The sequence below is a fragment of the Diadema setosum genome, chromosome 9, assembly GCF_964275005.1.
Source record: "Diadema setosum chromosome 9, eeDiaSeto1, whole genome shotgun sequence".
NCBI classification, from domain to species: domain Eukaryota; kingdom Metazoa; phylum Echinodermata; class Echinoidea; order Diadematoida; family Diadematidae; genus Diadema; species Diadema setosum.
The window spans coordinates 21,909,065-21,926,780 of record NC_092693.1 but is presented as its reverse complement, the minus strand read 5'-3'; the positions used below and the strand labels follow the sequence as shown (position 1 = coordinate 21,926,780).

The window sequence follows — 17,716 nt, the reverse complement described above, 5'->3', positions numbered from 1 at the left end:
CGATGCGCGTACATGCACATTTTGTGCCGATCCCTTTGATGCTTTCTTTCATACGCATGGGCCTACATGTCCATTGTAACTGTAAATGACTAAACGTTATCACTTAATTGCGATGGCTGTAAATGGTCTTAATATCTTTACTAACAGAATGGAAAAGAGGAAACGAATGGCTATTGAAAGAATAGACATGAAGAGAGTGCATACACATACTATTAACACTTATTCTATCACATATACAGTAATAGGTGTTGCCTGACGAATATACAGGTTCACTACTTTCCTCCACACATGTATCTATGCAATATGACTGATGATCATGGCATCAAAGTGATGGATCAAAACATATCTTATTGATCTTATCGATAAATGGAGAAAGAGGACAGAAATGGAGATACGCTTATTGACACTCGGTCAAGATGATAATAATACGCTGTATAAATTTTCCTGCTCAGTTTTATCAGATTTGTATGCAAATTTATGAGTAGGCATTTAAAGACTTTCCACACAGGTTTTCCTTCTCTTTTTATTTTCCAATACTTCCTGTACAAACCAGAATAATGGTCCTTTTCAGGACCAGGAAAAGGGCCGGGACGTCTTTACAGTGCTTTTTCCTTCCGACAGTTCTTTTCCCCCTTTCATGAATACATTTTTCTTTGTCCTCTCCCCCTCTTTCCTTCTTCAACAAGTTCATGTACAGGACTAGTAGCCCTTCATCTAAAGGATCCACTCATTAATTCCTTTTGCTCTTTGCAGTTTTGATTTACAGGCCTTCCTCTCTCTCTCTTTCTCTCTCTCGCTTCATTTCATGATACATCTGTTGGAATTTTGCATCTTCTCCACATTTCTCTCTCAACTCCATTCTCCAGTGTTCTCTTCCTCCTCTCACACTCATCTTCTTCCTCACGACAACTTCTGAACCTTTACCCGATTATCTTCCTTCAATACTAATGTCCCTGTCTCCTCTTTTTCCCCATCTCCGTTACAGTGCATTCTTGTTATAACGAACATGGTCATAATGAATTCCCGTTACAAAAAAGAAAGAAAAAAGAAAAGAAATAGGCAATGAAATATCCACTCACGTTGTGTGTTGTTATTTGTTTGGTTATAACAAAATTTTGATACACAACAAGATAAAACTGCCAGTCTTGAGGACTTCTTTGTAATGGAAGTCGACTGTACTGCAACTTTAATTTTCAGCTTCCAGCTTACCGCTGCCCTCAATTGTCATTACATATTTGTCTTACACTCTCTATGTCGCTTCCCTCATCCACTCTCCTCACTCTAGACTCTTCTTTCACCAAACAACAATCCATGCAAGGACTACATACACATGGCATTACTGGAAACCTCTCTTCCTCATTTACATCACCATGCAAACCTTTAAAACAACACATTACAACCATGAATGAAAATAATTTAATACAAAACTTGTACGTGTATTCATCATCTTTTTTTTCTTTTTTTTTCTTTTTTTTTTTTTACTTTTACAAAGGTATCCTTCAGTTCCCTTCCTCATGATCACATTACATCATAATTGGTAGCCACAGGAGGGCTTTAACAGATCTATAAACAAAAGAGGGAGGTGTGTAGTGATTGAGCGCATTTTTGGCTGTTGGAAGAAGAGCTTGCTATGCCTCAACCATCCGAGAGCGAAGGTAGGCACTGCATTTACCATTACTGTGGCCTGCACAGTCAATCTCCCTTGACCGAAGGGAACCAGATATTCCTGGTCCTGAGCCAGAAGAACTGCCACATGTGCACCTTCCTCCGGGTGTCCATGTCCATGAAGCTGTAGCTGGAAGGCTTTGGAGAGATCAGAGGGTCGATGATCATTTAACCCATTCACTCAAGTAGCTGCTACAATCTGTCTGTCTGCTCATGCCTCTGCTCTCACTATAGCACCTTTAGAGGATACCATTGAGTTGTTACTTGCGATGATATCTTTTCAATATTTTATAGAAGTGTAATCTGCTCATCGCTTGGATTTCTGTCCATCTCGTTAGGAAGTTTTGGGCTTTTTGCTGCTTCTGGCTCTTGATGTGAACATGTAGCTACCATTTGGCAGACAGCTACGTGTATTAAGTATTGCATCTCCGGTATATGGTCAAATCCCTTATCCAGATGAGAGCCAGTCCTAGCATACTAAATTTCAGAAGAATATACAGTGCACTCCTGTTACAACGAACACGGTTATAACGAAATTTTGTTATAACGAAGTAAAACTTCTGGTCCCAAAATTATCGCCATTAAAGTCTATGGTACAAAATTTGCTTACAACGAACACGGTTATAGCGAAATTTTCGTTATAACGAAGTATTTTCCGAGCGCCACTGACAAAGAAAAACAAAAGAAATGTACTCCATTATAACGAACTGAGGATCGCTTTCGAAAATACGTATAGCGGAACAAGCATTTATAGCATCTCTGCATGGGCGAACGCGTCACATCACTGTGTGTTCGCTTGGTGCGTCACGCGCAGTTTCTGAGGGGAACTTGCGTTATTGTAATACAATAATCTTAAATTGAACAATTACATGTATTTGTTTTATTGTTCGTATAGCTTTCCAGTGAATGACGAGTATTCAACAAACATGTGCTTGGCTTCCTTGTTTTTGTTTTATATTGTATTTGTTCAGTTATACAGACTGTAACGAAATTTCGTTATAACGAAAGAAAACTACCGGTCCCGAGCATTTCGTTATAACGGGAGTGCACTGTACAGTTCTTAAAATTCATATAGTGAAAGATACCTTGCATTGCACAGTCAAGGTCAAAATCTGTTACAAATGATTTTTGGAGGGTTCATCTTTTTTTTGCACTACTTTATATTACATCAATATTCTTACATGCAGGAATGTAGCTTCCCTTCAATGTATCTACTCTTCATTTGTCACAATACAAAAATAGCATGATTAGTCTTGTCAAATGATACACAGTTAACTTGATTTGCTTTATGAGGCTTAAATTTGTTCACAGTTTGCATAATTCCTTCCTTTACTGTATATCACACACCACAAGTATTCTATAGGAATTGGTGTACAGTTTACCGAAGAGAACTTCAATTATTAGCAAGGTACTTCTAGCATTTTTCGCACATCTGCATTACTGCAATACTATATTGTAGTACAAGTGCCACACTTATATTGGACACGACTACTGCAGTACAACTGCAGCACTTGCCCTATAGTACATGTATGTGCACTGCAGGAACACTCTTTCACAGGGGTTTGAAAAGATCCAAGTATCATGGATGGAAAAGAAAGAGCATCCATTCAAGTTTTTGACAAAGCAGCTATGGCAGCTTCAAGCTTCTGCTGTTCTGTATGTTTCTGGGCAGCAAGAACATCCATTCTCATTTCATGTTCCAGCTGCATGTGCTGAAGTGTGAGCCTGTGCCGAGCCTCAGCTAGTTCAATCATTCTCTCGTCATACGTTCGAACCCTTCGTCGACCCCGTGAACGTCCAGATGACGTGAGTTGTCTTGTTGCACTAGGATAAAAGACATGGAGAGTAAAACTTAAATGTAAATGGAATGAGTGACAAAACACAGAATGATGTGTTAGGTCATCTTGCCAAGTTTAGTTTAGGCCAATCTTATTGCACTGTTTTGTGGAATAGCATCTTAATTTGTTATTGCTCTATTGAATCCTTCCTTTTCAATGCAAGTATTTAAGTTCATTACAGAAACACGTGCATGCTAAAATAAGCTTATCAACTTTCACATATTTGCATGAAAAATCTTAGTCAGAGGCAAACTGACAAACATATTATACAGGGTCATACCCTGATTGTATTTGTTGGTTGACTCTCACTTTCATTTTGTTGCCTCTTCTTGGTGCACCAGGTTAGGGCTTGCTGCTTGCTCCGCCCCCACCCCTCCCCCATGCTGTTGCTATTTCACTCTCTTCCTTTCTTTATCCCTCTGTTGTTCCTTATCTTGTTTGATGTTGCTCCCTATTCATCCTTATCCTTCACAGGTTGTCCCCATGGTCCTCGAGATCATCAGTGACCCTTCTCTGCCTTTTGTCTGTCCACCCTTCTGCTTTAATCCCCCTACCTGTACCTGTTGGGCTCCTTGCCCATGACCTCCAACCCTCCCTTTTTGTTTTCTTTGTTCTGTGTCCCTAGCCCTCCCATGACTGTTCTTGTTGTGCGCAGTCCTTATATGTGATTGCTTTCCCTGCTTGTTTGTCATTTTGCCTCTGACGACAATTTTGTTAGGATTGAAAGCTCAGGCCCCTTTTGAACTCATTTTACTCCACTCTCTTGCCACTGTTGGATAAGCAATTTTCAGCACCTTTTTTTTTTTGTTTTATTTTTTTTTCTACATATTTGCATGTAGGTATCATTGTATTGGACAAATTCCAATAGATTGCAATGCCATGCTGATCAAGTTTGTCCATCCATTATCCATGTTTGCCTGTTCTTGCCAAATATCTTGCAATGCAATGAAATCTATAGTACAGAGGTCATTTTCCTCTGTATGGACAGGGTACTCTCAACTACATTACATCAGATGTGGTTTACTCAGTGGCACAGAAAAAGTGGCAACCAAATTGTGTTCTACAACAACATTCAATAGAAGAAATGAGTGGAAAATCTAAATAAACCTCCTCTTTTGTTGTGTATCTCCAACTGATATGCTGCACTCTCATGAGGGTGTATGTGCCATCCAGCTGGTCATGCAGGGCCTTCCTCATGGTAATAATATGCCGAGTATGCTTTCAAGACAATCTCTGAAAAGCCAAATTTTATGCCTTCAAGACAATCTCTCTGGAAAGCCAAAAATTATGCTTTCAAGACAATCTCTGAAAGCCAAATTTTGTAGCCCTTGTAATGTGTGACTGTCAGAGGAATGCAGTCTGTTGCATATACACTTGTATGCCAAGCTTTTCAAGTCACAAAATCCTTCGAAAAAGCCACATGGGAGCCTAAATGCTTGAAATCATTGACCTCATTTACATGGCAGCCATCACTGAAGAGGATTGGTGCAGTAGATGCTCAGCTTTCTCATTCATTGGCACATATTCTGTTTACAGGGGCATTCCAGACGATTTTCATAATTTCACATCATGTACAGGTAGTACATTAATCAACAGCTCCATGCATAGACTTGAGGAATTTATTTTGGCCCTTGAACAGAGAAGCCAATAATCTGAAAATCTTGTGTTCTACAACAACATTCAATAGAAGAAACGAGTGGAAAATCTAAATAAACCTCCTCTTTTGTTGCGTATCTCCAAACAAATTACACCAAACAATACTGATGACATAGGAGCCTCACATATTTCAGACATGTAGCAGTGTAATTCCACTATAATACTGCTTGTTTAACAAGTTCACCTGTGTAAAATCTATGCATGCCTTCTTCTTTTGTTCTGCCTCCTTGAGCCCAAACTCTTGCATTCTTATGGTGAGGATGCCATGTCATCATTCTTGTTCATTGCAATTTGTTACAAATTTTGAAAACATAATCATTCGTCATCCCAGTCACTATAAATTCTGAAACTCTGTACTCAGGATAACTTATTTATAGCTGTTCAAATGTAAAAGTCTGAAAATCTTACGGATGTCCTCTTTAAGCCTGTCCTGCCTTGGATTTTCTGTGTATAGGGCCAAAGTGAAATGCATTAATTATGATTTTATATGAATTTACTTATTCTATAAGCAAATTACCTTGTTGCATTGGTTGCTTGTGGCACAGCAAAACAATGGTCTCTGTCAGCTAGTGGTCCACCATTCAATTGTGTAGATAGGGCAGGTGTTGGCTGTCCAACCACTTGTTCACTGTAACAAAAGATCAAAAGATCTAAAGATGGGGATCCAGATGTATTCATTTATAAATGAATTTTCATACATTGTACATGTACAATGTATACAATGGAAACTTAGTACAGTTTATAGCGAGATCCTTGGGACCATGACAATTTGTTCTTTATATCAGATAATTGCTTTTATAAGTAGTCAATAAGCAATAAAAAAACAAAGGAAATAAATTCATTTCCATTGTATACCTTTCTTTTAAAGGGAACCCAAACCCAAAGAGCAATGTGGATTGAGTGAAAGCAGCAACATTAGTAGAACACATCAGTGAAAGTTTGAGGAAAATCGGAAAATCGTTGCAAAAGTTGTTGTTGTTGGAACAGCTGGATGAGGAGACTACTAGAGGTTATGACGTATGAGTGGACAACATTCAACAATATAAAGAAAATATAAAGAATATTCCATAAAAATTCACTTCTGTAGCATTATGAAAGAGCTCTTGACAAACTGCTTTCAGAAAGCAGGGGGAATAATTTGTCAGTTGAGAATGACAAGAGCGTTAAGTTGCCGCTAAACCCATAGTGTTCAAGACAACTTAACATCCCTCTCATTCTCAACAGACGATTTGCTACCCTTAACATATATCAATATCAAGTTGATGGAATTTGTAATTTGCATGTAAAATGAATTTTTGTGGAATTTTCTTTATATTTTCTTTATATTGTTGTCCACTCACACATCATACCCTCTAGCAGTCTCCTCATCCAGCAGTTCCAACACCAAAACTACAAAAAATCATAACTTTTGCATCAATTGTCCGATTTTCCTCAAATTTTCACTTATGTGTTCTACTAATATAACAGAAACACTGATATAATGAAATTCAGGCCGCATCATAATCAGCTCTATATTCTTTACGTTTATTTGTTCAGTTATAACAAAATCTTGATATAACTAAAGAAAACTGCTGGTCCTAAGGATTTTGTTGTCTACTGTAATTTCTTTCTTCTTCTTCTTCTTCTCTTTTTTTTTTTTTAAATGGAAAAGGTTTTCATCCATTACTTCAGAAGCAAATGATGAATTGGATGTTTACACTGAGGTACTGATTACACTTTATGGCACATATGAAAGCAAGTAAATTCTAAGAAAAACAACATCACTGCTGTACATGTATTTTAAAATCATCTTGTAATACTGGTATTTGATCTAATGGAAGGATGTTTCCTTTCTCATCTGACAGTGAACTATTAGACATAAATGTTGCTCCTGCTGTTGATTATGCTGACTGGCTAATCAAGAAGGATTTTACTTCTTATGCTTAATTTGAGCTTCGTGCTCTATTCTTTTGACTAATTTCATGTTTTTGTTGTTGTTTGTTTGTTTGTTTTTTAATCATTGCACTACATTTTACCAGCATAAAATAGATAGCTCAGTGCTGTCTTTTCTCTAGTGCTTGGCATAAAATGCAACTCTTTCCCCATATAATACTATAAGTATGTGGATATAATAACCTAATATACATTGTTCCTACAGTCTAAATTCTGCACATGAAAAGAATTCATTGGGAAGGTGTTTGGGTATTTAATCATTTTTACCTAGCTTCATTGGCAGATGACATAGTATGTACCTCAGATACACGTCCATTGTCTTCAGGCTCATGCTTTATCGTTTCCATGACATCACTCTTTGCAATCCCAACAGGCCTGTTCAGTTGAAACAAATGATGAAAAGAAATAATGATTTAAGGGGATGGTACACTATTGGTGGAGATGAGAATTGAGCTTTTAACTTTTTGCGAGATACCAAGAAAACACTTATGAAATAGTACGGAGCATAACATTTTAAGAGGAATTCAAAGTTTATTTGATGAAAATTGGGTTTGGAATGACTGAAACATTCAAAAACAAAGTACAACAAAGCAATCGTAATAAAAGGTGGGTCCCACACTTTATTAGAATCGCTCTGTTTTGGATATCTCAGCCATTTCAAAACCAATTTTCATCAAATAAACGTTGAATTCTTCATTAAATTACATGCTCTTTCATATAGGAGGTTTCTCATTATCTCACTAATAAATGTTAGAAACTGGAAATTAGGTCTCAACCAAAACTATTTGACCCCTTTAATGCATACAATATAGCTCAGAGCTTTTCTTTTTCTCTTCTACTTGGCGTCAAAGTCAACCCTTTTGATTGCTCCCACAATCTGTGTTCTATATGCAAAGATTACTTTGGGAAGGTGGCAGGATTTTAACAACTTTTTTTTTTTTTTTTTTTTTTTTTTTTTACCTTGTTTCATTGGCAGATGACACAGTCTGTTCCTCAGATACAGAGTTATCATCTTTGGCTTCATGGTTATTTTCCACGTCATCACTCAAGACCGTCTCTGCTGGTCTGTTCAGTTGAAACAAATAATGACAAAAACATCTCTTAAATAATGATCAAAACCTTAACAAGATTAACAAAATAAACAGTTATGTAGGTCATTAAAAATCAACTGAAATAGAAAAAAAGGGCAGACACTGGAGACCTCTATGTATCAGTGGCGTAACTCTAAGGGGGTGATAGCAGGGTAGCCTGAAATTTTTTGAAATGTAAAATTAGCAAAAACACTTTCAAACTACCATAATGGATATTTCCAGGGTAAAAGAGTACATTTCAGGAATGTCTGGTTATTTTCTGTTTCCAATGTGCATTATTCTCAATACAATATGATCTTTAATGAGAGATTACTTTAACCCCAATTTGCTTTAAACAAGCAATCTTTCAGAATGTTGCCCCCCCCCCCAAAAAAAAAAAAAAAAAAAAAAAAAAAAAAATCTGGGGGAACGTACATAACACTGGACTGACATTATGTACTAACATATTATCAAGGTCATATGATAAGCGTTCCATGAAATTTGTTTTTCAACTGAATGGCCTGTCATTGGTTACTAGAAAAAAAAAAAAGAATAACAGCACTAAAATTTTACTGAATAATGTGTTTCATACAATTTCCAGACTTAGTGGTGAACATAGCACATTATGTGGACTGACATATGTGATCGTTTTGTCAGTCCCTGTAAATGACATAAAAAACAAAGAGAATTCAACACATTTTAATTTCTAGCATTATGAATAAGCACTTGATAAACCTCTTCAAGAAAAATACTGGAGAATTATATTGTCCTAATTGTATGTTGCTTGTTATAGTTGTTAAACATGTTATATAGTTGTTTATAAGTATTTAATCAGTTATTGAATATTATTTGCTGAAATTAAGGACTCTTAATTTCACAAGCTTTGCTGTTTCTAGGGTCTCTTCATATTTCTTTTTCTATTTTTTTCCTGCTTAATCAGTGCATTTTAACTTAAATTTGTTCTTATTATTCTCAAGTAATTCAAATGCACAAAGAAAGGAAGTAATGACATCTCCCATTAATTAATACAAGCTTCATACAAGCCACAGCTGTTTTTATCTTCCAAGCAGTCTTTATACTTTGGAATTTTGGACAGAGAGTAGTTATCATCTCAAAATACAAATTCTACACAGCTTTACATCTAGCCAAAATACTGCTTGAATAATTATTTCAGCATTATCAGGGTAACTTGGTGATGGTTAACAGAGAAATTTTCAAAGCATACATGCCATGCAGTCATCAAAAATTGCACTCTTAAAACTCTCACTACAAACAAAATCCTAAAACTTTCCCATATTCCACCAAACATAGCTCACGTTAAATAATATTAGCTTGCTAAGAAACATTTACACACACACATACACACACACACAAACACAAGTCATGGTCTAAAAATCTGTCACCACGTGTAATGTTACATGTACCTCTTTGTCGCTCCCAAACTGGAGGTAGCGTTACGCCGCTTTATGCACTGCAGCTGATTGAGTTTACCCCTGAGAAAGTGGGGATGCTGGAATTCAAGATCATTTTGATTGTAAAACAAGGAACCATGATGTATCTTGCTCTTCTTCCTGAAACCATCTGTAAATGAGTGAATTAAGCCATAGTTTCATATTCAATCTGATAGAGATAAAAGGGGTTATGAAACCAAGAATAAATGTGAATTGAGTGAATGCAGTATATCAGTGAAAGTTTGAGGAGAATTGATCATAGAATCTGTTAAAATAGTTACACACTTTTGCATTTACAGTGCTGCTGTCACTAGATGAAAAGACTACAACATTTCATGACATCTAAGGATGTAGTATTTCAATGTTTTATCATGTTTTGTACATACAACTCTCCTAGAAAACAACTGAAAATCTGAGGGGACTACTTGGTTTGAATACCAAATGAATAAATAAAGCTCTAGCACCAAGCAGGCTGAAAATTTTAAACGGCACATCACATGCATTTTAACTCGACTTTAATATAAAACATTGCAGTTTGATTAAATCAACCCATGTAAGGACATACATTGTAAATGTGAATGATTAGTTTGGTTTGGCTTATTTCCATTCATTAAAGCAAATGTGGGATATTCTGTTCATTATACAAAAAATTGCTTGAAAGTACAGTATATATCCTTACAACTGAAGTAACTGACCTTAGATGCTGAAAATTAAAGTGCATGGGGTGTAATACCCAGGAAATCAAATTTGTGTACAAAAAAAAAAAGAATAGCCATAATTCACAGGTGTCAACCTCTGAAAGTATACAAAGTTCAATAAATCAGATTCTCTATAACAATTTGGCACTTGTGTTCCATGCATTTAAAGGACAAGTTCACCTTCATTAACATAAGGATTGAGAGAATGTAGCAATATTAGTACAACACATAAATGAAAGTTTGAGGAAAATCGGACAATCCGTTCAAAAGTTATGAATTTTTGAAGTTTTTGTGCAGTCATCGCTGGATGAGAAGACTACTGCAGTGTATGATGTCACATGCGTACAACAATATAAGGAAAATATAAAGAGAATTTCACAAAATTTCATCTTCTGAGAAAAGTACACATTCCCTTGAATCGTTACTGACATATGTTATGGGTAATATTATATTCTAGGATCCACACTAGCTCCCTCTAATTTAATGTATTGAATTTCAATTTGTTCTTTTCTTCTTCTTTTCATTGCCCCCCCCCCCCTCCCCTCTCTCTCTCTCTCCTTTCTCCATTGATTCGCATTCCATAGCCACACTGTTCGCCGACTTCGTTCTCCTCTTGGTTTCATGAATCTTCACTGCTCTCCCCTATCTCCATGATTCTCCAAAATTCAACTCCTTCCTCTTCCTCTTCCCTTCTATTTCATCTTTCCCCTTCTGACGATGTCCGAACATCTTACTTGATTCTCACACTATTCTTCCTTACCACTCTCCGTGTTCCTTTCTCTACTGTCTCCACTAGTGCAACTTCAACTTCTAGCCCATTACTGTCTCCCACTCTTCACTTTTTGCCCTCCTCACAACCCCCATATGTCGCTTCCCTCTTCGTTTCTCCTCTTTCTAGGCTCTTCTGCCAAACAACGATCCGGTTAAGGACTACATACACATGGTGTCACCGCAAATCTTTCTTCCTAATTAACTTCACCATGCAAACCTTCAAACAACACAATATTATTGTAATTCCCATTGCCTTTAGAAAGAGGCAAGTCAAGTGCTCTTTTATTATGCGAAAAAAGTGAAAATATATTGAATTTTCTTTATACTGTTGTACTCATATGACATCACGAGCCTTAGAAGTCTCCTCATCCAGCGGTTCCAACACAAAAATTTTAAAAATTTATAACTTTTGCATTGATTGTCCAATTTTCCTCAAACTTTCACTGATGTGTTCTACTAATATTGCTGCATTCTCTCAATCCTTATGCTTATGAAGGTAAACTTGTCCTTTTAGTTCTGCTCTGTAAGTGCCAGCATTGATGTGTGTGCATACTAGCTATTATGCATACATTTTTTACAAATAATAAATTATTAAGATTGCATGTCGATCATGTCGTACATGACCGCATCGCATGTATCACAATCATTCAAGACGCATAATGGATACCCTCTCCCCTTCTCGGGCCCAAGGGGGGGGGGGGGCACCCCTGTATCTGCCTAGAACAAATTGATCAATGTACTAGCTAATAGTAATAACTCAGCTCTATAACTTCTGGTTTTAGAGAAGAAGATTTTTAAAGATTCCTTAATTTGAGGGGTTTGGGGCCCCCTGGGGGCATGGAGGGGCATGGTGCCTATTTAAACAAATTGAGATGCTAACTCCCTTGGGATGCTACCTGCCAAGGGGTTTTCAAGAAGAAGATGGAAATGTACAATTTGGGCCCCCATTTGGGCCTTGTATTCCCCCCCCCCCCCCCCCCCCCGGACCCTAAGGAGGGCACCCCTGGATCTGCCATGAACAAATTTGAAACTACAGTCATCTATGTACATAGTAATAACTCAGCTCAATCACTTCTAGTTTTAGAGAAGATCTTTAAGAGTTCTTTACGGGGGTGGGGGGGGGGGGGGCACGTCAAGAGGGGCATGGTGCCCATTTGAACAAGTTGATATTCTAACTCCCGAGGGATGCTACCTGCCAAGTTTGGTGAAAATCCATTAAAGGGGAAATCCAGTCCAAATATAAGTTAGTCTGATGAGAAAGAGTAAAATATTACGAGTTCAACAGTAAAATTTTGATCGAAATCGGGTGAAAAAAAAATAAGGAAGTTATGACATTTTGAAATTTCGCTAATTTTTCAGGAAACAGTTCTTGAACGGTCATGTAAAATGGCAAAGTGAGCATATCATCCCCTCACAACTTGCCAAATAATTTGTACATAAAATTTTAAAACGCAATCATATAGGCCCTATATTATTATCAACAAGGAAAAGTAGAAATTACGCGGTGCGTAATATATGTCCCCGCCGGAAGTAGCATTTACTAGCAAAATGTACAATATAGGTAAAAAGATGAAGGTCAAAGGTCAAAGAAGTCAAAGGTCAAAATTCTATGTAGAAGTTTTGAAGCCCTCACCTAGTGCCATCACATAAAGCAAACGGAATCGAAATCGGGTTAGAAATGGCGAAGGAGTAGCATTTTGTAGCCAATGTACAATATAGGTAAAAAAATCAAGGTCAAAGGTCAAAGAAGTCAAAGGTCAAAATTCTGTGTAGAAGTTTTGAAGCCCTCACCTAGTGCCATCACATAAAGCAAACGGAATCGAAATCGGGTTAGAAATGGCGAAGGAGTAGCATTTTGTAGGCAATGTACAATATAGGTCAAAAATCAAGGTCAAAGGTAAAAGAAGTCAAAGGTCAAAATTCTGTGTAGAAGTTTTGAAGCCCTCACCTAGTGCCATCATATAAAGCAAACGGAATCAATATCGGGTTAGAAATGGCGAAGGAGTAGCATTTTGAAGCAAAATGTACAATATAGGTCAAAGGTCAAGGTCAAAGGTCACAACTGAAATTCTGTATAGAAGTTTCAAAGCTCCCATGTAGTGCTATCATATAAAGCAAACAGAATCAAAATCGGGCTAGAAATGGCGAAGGAGTAGCATTTTGAACATTTTGATCACACACGGACGCACACACGGACGGACGGACGGACGGACGGACGCACGGACGCACGGACACACGGACGGACGGACACACGGACACACACACGTACAGAGCCCGTTTCATAGTCCCCTGCTCGAACTCGTTCGGCGGGGACAATAAGTGTATATATTTGATATGCTGACTGATCACTATTCTGAAGTTATTCAACCAGGAATAACATCAACCTCAATGACAGAAACATTGAATTTTCATCATTTTTTTTGTACAAAATCAATAGAAAATTGTGACGTTATATGAAATGATCAGCTCACTCATTTGCAGATTCATATCCACTGTACAAGAACTGTTTTGCAGAAATCAACAAAACTTCAGAAACTCATATATAAGATTTTACTCTCTTCTTTCAGACAACTTATTTTTGGACTGGATTTCCCCTATACGCGGTTTTCAAGAAGAAGATAAAAATGTGAATTTTAAGTTAACACACGACGCATGACGGACGAAGGACAATCGATGGACGACAGGCGCTGGGCGCCGGTGGGCTAAAAACTGAAGATTGAATAGGCTGAATTATTTTTTCCAATTTAGAGTCCTTATGCAAAATCAGGGGCCTGTCTTATAAAGACTTGTGATAGAAATCAATCACGAGTTTCTTGTGAGCTGCAATGCAAGTTGCGATTGATTTGGGGACTTGTGACTGATTTGAAGGCTTTATAAGACGGGGCCCAGGCCACTTGACTCTTGGTTTGTTTTGAGATGCAAGGTCATTGAAGTTCCCAAGTTTTTCTGGCTTGCTTTACAATGACATAGTATAGATTAAATTCAAAACATTTTTCAGGTGTTTATGGGGTTCTAATAATTTCACTCACACGTATTGAGCTGGCGGATGAAGCTTGAAAGGTTGTTGTGCTTGAAGACACATGGCAAGACTTCGGTGGCAAACGTCATCTGATCCGATACAATAAAGCTGTCGCCTTTCTGTTGGGTAATATAATCACAAATAATAGACCATTACAAGACGATCAGTAAACCACTTCTGTAATTCCACAGACTGTATATGTCGAGTGTATACATGTAGAGTCTAGGCACTGACCACTGATACGCATAGACTCACAGATCAGTGGCATTGGACCAGATCCTTTAAAAATAGCAACTGCTTGTGATAGCCTTTTGCTTGAATCTGTATGCATAAAAACAAGTACCGGTAATTGCTTGCAGGCAAAAGCTTTTGCAAGCACGTACTTAAGCAATCATGCTTGCTGCGCCCAAAGGCAATTTCTTACAGCGAGACCAAGCATTTATGCACAAAATGGATGTTTGCTTGTTCTTAGCTAGCAGTTGCTTAGATTTTCCAATGCCTCCAAGCTCTGCAAAACGGGCTTGAGCTTTTGCTTATAAAAAGGGGAAATCTAGTCCGATAGTCTGATCAAACAGAATAAAATCTTACAAGTTCAACTATAAAAATTCGACTGAAATTGGATGAAAAATATGGAAGTTATGTCATTTTGAAGTTTTGCTAATTTCTGCAAAACAGTTCTTGCAGAGTGGATTTATGCAAATGAGTGAACTAACCAAAAAAATTACAAAAATTCAATGTTTCTGTCATTGAAATCTTAAATATAATGTTATTCCTGGTTGAATAATTCAAACTTCAGAATAGTGATCAGTTATATGTAACAGAGATATCAGAGATTTGAGCCTTGGGAGGGATGGGCATAATTGCATTTTGAATGAAAAACTGGAAATTTCAAAACAAACTATATTATATAGGGCCTACTGTACGAGCTGTAATTTTCACGTACAGATATTTTCGCGAATTGCTACTTGAAGGACATTTTCATGTGTTGTTAATTTCGCGGTTGCGAGGGTTAACTGAACTTAGTTATTCGCGTGTTGTTATTTTCGTGGTTCAAAGGCGATTCGCGAAATTCACGAAAATTTCAGCTCGTACAGTATGTCAAGGTGAATGTGGATTGCTCTACACTGTAAGTAGCATTCTAACTGTGCACCAGCCGAACACAAAGTGTTAAACTGTGTATGAGGAGCGGCCCGGGGTTAGTTGTGGGATCAGACGTGGTTAATTTGCCACTTGGCACTTGCATATATTCATGCAGTAGGCCTACTGTTCAAGAACTGCTTCCTGGGAACCTGAAAAATTAGCAAAAATTTGATACTAGAAAATATGTCATTTTTCCTTATTTCTCACTCGATACCACTCGATTACAATCAAAATTTTGCTGCTGAACTCTCAATATTTTTTAGTCTTTCATATCAAACTTATATTTGGACTAGATTTCCCCTTTAACTGAGACATTCGCTTTCAAGTACTGTATCATTTTCACATTCATGAAAATATCAAACAAATATGTTTATTTTTATAGCCAGCCGCTCCTGGAGTAGGCCCCGCCCGAGCGAGCTGGCCCACCACTGCCCACATAACGCCTAGAGCCTAGAGGGCTACGTTAGGCCAGGTTCTAAAATTAGATAGGTGCCTCCAGTAACGTGGTGCCGTATGTACTTACGTCGCTCCAGTGAATGTATTCGTTGGTATTTTCGTCTTCCACTAATTGCCATAATTTTGACAGAAATTCTGGACAGGACGAAGCCTTCCCAGTCACTGCACGCGATTTCCTTTTAGGCATGACCTCATACGTAAACCAAATTTGCAAATGGTTGAGGTCTTCTGGCTGGCTAAAGTACCATGCGAGGAGCCATGTTGATAATCGTCACCTTACATGTATGTACGTGTTCATAATACACTGTACTATACTATTATACTGTTTATGTTGGTTTCGACGGCCGGTCTCTGCGTGCGCTATACAATTGATACAAAGAGGTTACTGTACATAATATTAATAAAACCTCTTGGTACATGGTCTCATAATTGCGCGCGTACGGCTGTACGTGCTCGCAACTTAGGCTGGGGGTTGTGTTGCTGCAGCTGGAGCAATGTACCGGTACATTGTTGTACTCAGTATTAGATCAGTGGAGAACATTCTAGAATACGGGAATCCAACTCAGTTCAGTTCAGATCAATTCATTTCATTTCAGTCTATCCGATAAGACCAAAGCCAATAAGTATAAAACTGTGTACTACAGGGATTACATAAAATCATTGTTACCTAAACTTTCACGAGTTAAGGGACTGTACAGTAGGCCTACTGGTTGAGGTGGGCCATGTTTTGAACATTCCTATAAATGAGATAATGAGAAACTTCTGAAATATATGAAAGAGCATGTAGTTTTAAGAAGGATTCAACGTTTATTTGATGAAAATTGTTTTTCAAATGGCTGAGATAACCCAAAAAGTGATATAACAGGCGACAGGCCACGCCTTTTATTAGGATCTCTTAAATTTGATTCACCTTGTTTTTGGATATCAGCAATTTCAAAACCGATTTTCATTTAAAAAAAAAAAAAACTTTTGATACCCTTTAGAATTGCATGCTCTTTGACATCTCATAGAGTGGTTTCTGAATATCTCACAAAACGTTAAAAGCTAAATCCTCACCTCGACCAGAACTGCACACACCCTTTAAGTTATGAATGGTTTTTGTGAGCCTCCTCTTTTTATAGCTAGGCCTAATAAAGATTATTATTAGGGCCAACTGTGGACCACAGAACTACAAGTTCTGTGTTGTGGACTAGTCGGGGGGGGGGGAGCGTAATTAAATTGAATATTCAGAATAAAGTTAGACAACGCCCTCGGGCCTACGCTTTTTTGTGAATGTTTGGAAAAATTTCCGATCAAAACGAAACTAACATTCACGATTAAGGAGGAAATCCAGTCCAAATATAAGTTATAGTTTGATAATAAAGAGTAAAATCTCACACGTTCAACAATAAAAATTTGACTGAAAAATAAGGAAGTTATGACATTTTGAAGTTTTGCTAATTTCGGCAAATTTACAGCTAGTGGATGATATGCAAATAAATGAGCTAACCACATGTCATACAGCCTCACAATATCCATTGATTTCGAACCCCCCCCCCCCCCAAAAAAAAAAAAAATGACGAAAATTCAATGTTTCTGTCATTAAAGTCTGAAACATGACAGGGTTATCCGGGTTGAATAACTTCAGAATAGTGATCACCTTGATAGGCCTATATATACGGGCATATTGCATGGATAAAAAACTGGAAATTTCACAATTTTATGTACAATTAATGGTAATAGGTTGTGAGGGAATATCATGCTCACTTTGCGATTTGCATATTCATATTAATTGACTGTTCAAGAACTATTCCCCCCCAAAATAGCGAAAGGCTTCAAAATGTCATAATTTCCTTATTTTTTTTATCCAGATTCATATACCGTTGAACTCGTAATATTTTACTCTTTCTTATCAGACTAACTTATATTTGGACCGGATTTCCCCTTTAATGTATGTCCATAACAATAATAAGGAAACTGCCAACTATATAGGGCCATTCTCCCAAAAAGTGTGCAAAACTGCGATTTTCGTGTCGCCAGG

At 37.4% G+C, this 17,716-nt stretch overlaps 1 protein-coding gene across 1 annotated transcript; it reads right to left on the bottom strand.

The window, feature by feature from the left end:
- Positions 1-471: 471 nt before the first annotated feature.
- Positions 472-15,954, bottom strand: LOC140232584 (uncharacterized). Its single transcript, XM_072312679.1, has 7 exons — positions 15,764-15,954; positions 14,111-14,219; positions 9,586-9,742; positions 8,052-8,156; positions 7,359-7,466; positions 5,677-5,787; positions 472-3,489 (listed from the first exon to the last, which is right to left on the bottom strand). Exons 1-7 carry the CDS (start codon positions 15,881-15,883, stop codon positions 3,273-3,275), a joined length of 927 nt encoding a protein of 308 aa, XP_072168780.1. The 5' UTR covers positions 15,884-15,954; the 3' UTR covers positions 472-3,272.
- Between the last annotated feature and the right edge of the window lie 1,762 nt (positions 15,955-17,716).

Coding starts and splice junctions, on each gene's coding strand:
- LOC140232584 (XM_072312679.1), bottom strand. CDS start 15,883: ATGCCTAAAAGGAAATCGCGTGCAGTGACTGGGAAGGCTTCGTCCTGT. Junction 9,743..14,110: donor CATCCGCCAGCTCAATACGT/GTGAGTGAAATT, acceptor ACTCATTTACAG/ATGGTTTCAGGAAGAAGAGC. Junction 8,157..9,585: donor AGTTTGGGAGCGACAAAGAG/GTACATGTAACA, acceptor TCAACTGAACAG/ACCAGCAGAGACGGTCTTGA.